This window comes from Acanthaster planci, linkage group LG01 (assembly GCF_054643075.1).
Source record: "Acanthaster planci isolate LZ-2023a linkage group LG01, COTS_SCS, whole genome shotgun sequence".
NCBI lineage: Eukaryota > Metazoa > Echinodermata > Asteroidea > Valvatida > Acanthasteridae > Acanthaster > Acanthaster planci.
In genome coordinates this window covers 19354499-19360498 of record NC_141777.1, presented here as the reverse complement: position 1 = coordinate 19360498, position 6000 = coordinate 19354499, and the positions used below count along the sequence as shown (strand labels likewise).

At 41.1% G+C, this 6000-nt stretch overlaps 1 protein-coding gene across 1 annotated transcript in view; it reads left to right on the top strand.

The window, feature by feature from the left end:
• Positions 1-546: 546 nt before the first annotated feature.
• LOC110988379 (triokinase/FMN cyclase-like) overlaps positions 547-6000 on the top strand; it is a 25376-nt gene continuing 19922 nt past the window's right edge. Inside the window, exons 1-4 of the mRNA XM_022251817.2 lie at positions 547-667; positions 2964-3188; positions 4711-4821; positions 5508-5692. Coding sequence (XP_022107509.2) covers positions 2981-3188; positions 4711-4821; positions 5508-5692 — 504 coding nt within the window. The 5' untranslated portion in view covers positions 547-667; positions 2964-2980. The remainder of the gene's footprint in view (positions 668-2963; positions 3189-4710; positions 4822-5507; positions 5693-6000) is intronic.

The window sequence follows — 6000 nt, the reverse complement described above, 5'->3', positions numbered from 1 at the left end:
CTTGGGTTCCTGTCGATTAAGTCCTCTTGTATCCCTCACGCAACCGATATATCCCGCCGTTTCGAACGACGTCATTGTGCAATTATTCCCGGATGGTAAACGGAAACGGTTAGGCTGATAAATTTGCCATTTTCCAATAAACTAAAACCCGTCCGGTGGCAGCTTTGTCTGTAATGTTACAATAAGCACGTTTTCCATGGTCGTGTATTGTAAAAGCTTTAATTGTGTTTACAATTGGACCTCTGACGGTAGGTTTGTAACAGCCCTTAAAGACTCCTTTATATCTCAGAATGACGTTAAAATGTTTGACATTTGCAACAATGATGCCTCCTGTAATTCACTGAGTCGCGTAATTGCAAAGATCAATAAAATATCATTTAGTGCGAAACAGACGACAACCCATCTGCCAAAATAAGACTGCTTGTCCACTCAGTTCACATGAGTTAGTGACCAGTTACTTTGTCTTTGAGAATTAACCTTGTGAGGGCACCAATTTTAATTATTAACCACCGTAGTCTGCGGTTTCACCTCAAGTCAATGGAGGGCGCTACATTTAAAGGGAAAGGTGCCTGCTTCAAGTGCTTGATTGCCAGCAGTAGCTAATCGGAGTTGAGTTGTTAAATGGGAAATACACCCATTTTTATCCCATTATAAGACAAGTGTTGAGGTGAGAATGGTTTGGATACATAGATCTGGGGTAGCCTATGATTCAGACACTTTTGCAGGAATGGTGAAACTAGGCCTATCTTTTCTTATTTTACAATGGCAAAGTCAACTGTCTTTGGTCTCGTCATATGTCAATAAATAGAAAGGAAAGGACCCTTCAACAAATATATCCCTGCGTGACGGTTTTCGACGATGTAAGGTTTTTTCAAACTGACCAACATGAAGAAAGTATTCCCACCAAAGGAGCTATATATGCCATCACACATACACTGTATGAAGCCAAACCACGGTTCACAACCATGCACAATGCATGACATCTAGATGCTCAACCAACCATAAAAACTTCACGTGCGAAATTACTAGGCTCCTATAACATTCGGGCTTTGTTTTCCTTGAAAAAAAAACCTATGTCGAAAACGCGTACCATTGAAAACTGGGCCCTTTATATGAATTTTTTAAAAATTTCTTTCGCTTTTCCTTTTCATTTCATTTTCAGATCTTTTAACCCTAACACTCCTCAATCCTTCACCTGTTGGAGGATTAAGGAGTGTTAGGGTTAACACCCATGTCAGGTGCATGTACATGTATTGGAAAGGGTACTAATTGGATGACAAATTGACATGAGCTTTGGTGCTCATTAAAAAATGAGTGAATGATAAACATGATAAACGGCCATATTCTACCCTACGACCCTACCGGCACCTAGGGCAGATCATGGAGGGTCCCTTCCTCCATGGGCAGATCCAGTGGGGGAAACAGGGCCATACCCTCAATACAGGGCCATACCCTCAATGTTGAACAAGTAAATGTGTGATTTTTGAATGTTGGATAAGTAGCAGTTTGACATTCAGGATGCAAATGCCTAAAAGCGATGGAGTGCAAAAGGGACAAAAAACTGTGCCAACTACATTCAAGGGCTTGTTTGACCCAGAGGAACCCCATGCCCCTGGTTGCAAGGAATCATCTCCAATTGAGGAGTAGAATGACATCAGGTTTAATGTAATCTCCAGGCAGGGCATGGGGTTTGAGTACATGTATTTTATTTCGATTTGAGAAAAGTGTGGTGTGGCTGTGAGGCATTCAATGTAAACTGGGTACAGTGTACATGGGGATGCGGTTAAGCATGGGGCCTTGTTGGGTGCCGGAACAATGGGAAGTACCCCACAAGGCCAGTTTTTACCTACAAGAATTTCACGAAACTGATATTTGGAAATAACTCAAAAAGGGGAAATTTTTTATGGGTAAAAATTGTCGCAAATTGAAGTGTTTTATATAAGGGACATACAGTCAAAATTTCAACCCAAGAAAGTGAATTTGGTTTAAATTGGAGTGATTTCAAATTTTTTGTGTGCTGTGTGGGAGTTTTGTACACGGGAACAAAGGAAATACCTCAAAAGTACAGCAGTGTAAGGATGTGTGGATGTGCATGACAGCGAAATGTGGTTTTTTGAGGGTCCCTTTTGCACTCCATCACTTTAAGGAATGTGCATCCTGAATGTCAAACGGTTACTTATTCAACGTTCAAATATCAAACGGTTATTTGTTCAACATTGAATGTCGAACGTCACACGAGGAACTAACTTCACATCGGTCTGTCGCTGAATTTAATTTAGTTTAAGATCTGCCGTTGAACTTCATACCATAATACATGTATTTATACCCATCAACCATTGGCGTCGTGAAGGAAGGGGCAAAAAAGTGGGTGGGCACTTTGACCCTCCCCCACAAAAAAAAAAAAAAAAAATGCAACGAAATGGGAAAAAACGGCATAACAAAGTAGATGATACTCACGACCTTGCTCGAAAATACCTTGGAATTGACTGCCACCGAGACTGCTGCCTCTTTACATACATGTGGGTCATTCCATGAGGTTGGGGCACAATTTGTGACGGTGTCCTTGTCACATGGGTAACTTCTACCAGCTGTAATGACCTGTAGAGTCGGTCATTTACTCTGTCAAAATAACACACACCTCTGTATTCAGCCTTGCAAGATGTATAACAATGTCAGTTTGGAATCCACATGAAGGGAAATAGCTGTTCATTTTTACGTAACCCATGTAACAATTGACACCGTCACAAATTGTGCCCCAACCTCATGGAATGACCATGTACATGAGTGTCCCCCCCCACACCTGAAAAATTTCTGGTGACGCCCAGTGTTGCATGATGTTTTAAAAAGCCTGAAAAAAACACAGTGCGGCATTAATATAGGTGGACAATTAGGTTGTGTTGCACAAGGAAGAGAGCTCGTTAGATGAGTGGGCGAGATTTTTTTTTTTTCATTTTTATCCGTAGATCTTTGTGAACTAGTCATGGCAGACCCAACCACCAAGAAGCTCATCAACAGCGTGGATGCCTGCGTAGACCAGTCGCTAGAGGGTCTAGTGGCCAGCCAGCCTGGCCTCAGACTTCTCCAAGGTCACCGTGTGGTCATCAGGGAGGATATTGAAGAGGTCAAAAAGATGGGAAAGGTCACAATTCTGTCCGGTGGCGGTTCCGGCCATGAGCCCGCTCATGCAGGTAAAACTGACACATTATGATTTAACAAGAATACATTAAATTACAGGCCCTAACTTAAATGAAATTCTTTAAATGCAGTCCTTGTGATAATGCAATTTTCCGTCCCCTCAAACCAGTTCCAGTGTCATTTTGGAATCTTTAAGAAGAATTTATTGATTATTTGTTTTCTTGCTAATGTAATTATAATGAGAAAAATGTGAAACTGCTAATTAGCCAGCCATTGCTTAGTACACACCATGAGGAATTCCTCCCTTGTCCATGGTTCATCGCCAACCAACAGTTCCAACATTCCCAGAGCCCATACAATGCAATTGTTTAATTACCACAGTTTTCATAAATGCTCCTTTGTGTCCACTTTAATTTAATATTCTATTTTAAGTGACTTTTTGTATGCCTTTTGATTGTTTTTGCAAATAATTTGTATGTTTATGAGAAAGTGTGATACCATCCAAGGCAGAAACCAGTGTTACAGCTATTTCTGCACCAACATTTGCCCAATTTTTTGGAAATTTCGCTGTAGTAAAGTTTGTTTACTAAGTGATGATTTGTTGTCGTTTTGGCTCGTGGCAGAAGGTCAGCGAGTGTCATGAGAGTGACCCAAAAGAGGTGCCAAACAGTTTTGTTGCATTCAAAGGAGACATTAACTGGAATACGTGTAGGGGGGCATTTTTGCAATATTACTATTAACTTCCACCACCTTTGAAGCAGTAAAGTAGAAAAACATCAACATTTTGGTCTTTATGCTAATGGTTTCCATATTCCTGAACCAAAGCATGATGTCATCCGAGGCAGAAGAGTAGCGTCTCATGTCACACTTTCATATGTTTTGTTGGAGTTTATCGTATTTAGCAGCCTGTTTGGACAGTAATAGAAATGGCCCAGTATTTCCTCAAAATGTTGTTTATAGGTAATTTTGAAGGACAATTTTTGTGCTTTTCCTTGTGATCTTTTACAAGGAGATCCTTGTGTGATAAAAGGAACATGGCGCCCTCTAAAAGCATGGATGAAATAATTTTTCTAAGCATGTACAAACTACCATTCGTCCCTTCTGATAGAAAGAAGTATTTAAATCTTGTTTGTAAATTTTGCCACATACCCTAGCAGTAATCTGTATCAAAACCAGTTGAGCTGAATTTTGCCGCAATTTTCCTTTAAAAGGAGGGACTTGGCACATGTCTAACTCACAAGGTGCCTCTGTCCTTCATGCTCTGTTGAGTCCTAAAGTTCTGCATTAAAGAGCTATTCGAATATTACTCTTCCATAGAAGTGAATGCATCGCAGGCACAATTATGCGTGTAAAAGGCATAAGCGTGAGAACTAGCGGGTGAACCGACGCATGCGCCTACTCCATCCGCCTGCACTGCACTTTATGGTCCGTAGTGAGGTCACACTTAAGTACTCCGTACCCCTGCAGTGTGCTACAACAGTTTTGAAGGGGAAAGAAAGATGTTGTATTGTTTTGAATTGAGTGTAGTGTGAGAAGATGATTTGATGAACTTTCTCCAACCCCCCCTTCCCCCAGGTTTTGTTGGTCAGGGTATGTTGAGCGGTGCTGTTGCAGGGTCTGTCTTCACCTCTCCGCCCCCCAACAGCATCTTGGCGGCTATAAGAGCTGTCGGCAAGAACAACCCAGGTCGGGGGCATAAGTTCTTTTGGAACTCGTGTTTAGCATTGATCCTTCTTTTAAAAAACATATCAATGTAGTTTTTTAGGCATTTCAAGGTCAAACAGATCAATATTTAAATTGTTTGGAATAGTTCTTTAACAAAGTTGCTTGTTTTATTCTTAAGATTTTCAGGTGTGATAATCTTGGTGGAATTTATATATTTCTTTATTTATCATAAGTATGTTTCAAAAAGCATTGAATAGGCAAAATGTTCTGCAAAGTGTTTCATTTGTTAGAATTCAACCTTCTCATCACACTAACCCTGAAGGGAAAATAATACAAGACTCCATTGATAATTCCATTGTCAGAACAGTTTCATATCAAAGGAGAAATTACTGGATGAATGTTTTATTCAAGACTTCACAATGACATCTCTCATGCTTAATAGCGAAATACCTCCTCACATCGTCAGGTCTTGAGACTTACAAGTCCCTACCTCGACACTGTTACCAACGGCTGTGGTGCTTTAATGTGCACTTTTCTGCTCAGAGTTTGCCTTTTTGTTTGGTTGTAGACCAAAGCAGAAAATTGATTGACTCACTGGATCTCTTGCACATTGGAAATTTATCCTTAGAACAGAAACCCAGTCTGTAATTTGTGTTCTGCTTATGTGTCCTTCTTTCATGTGTAATTTTTTGTTTTGTTTTATTTAGCTGGTACGCTACTCATTGTCAAGAACTACACCGGCGATCGGCTCAACTTTGGTCTGGCGGCCGAGAGGGCCACAGCAGAAGGCCTGAGGGTTGGCATGGTGGTCATCGGGGATGACTGCGCTCTGACAAGTAACGACAAGACAGCTGGTCGCAGGGGGCTGTGTGGAACCATATTAATCCACAAGGTGGCCATTGAGTATTGACCCCAACCATGCCAAACCCAGCGATACTTTACCGTGGTCACTTTCTTTGGGATGTGGTTGATGTGAGGAGTGAACAGAAGGCCTTTTGTGTTGTATCCGTTGGATTCTCTTTGGGTTCAGCTTGCTTCAGATCACGTTTCTAACCGTCCAAGGGTGTTTGCACAGTATGGAGCAGAAGCTTCACACTGTTCTGTTGTATTCTATTGGATTCAATAAGGTGCCTAGAGAACACCCAAAGGGAGTAAATGCTTAATCATATTAAGCTGCCCACTGTGGTGTTTTCTATGTTC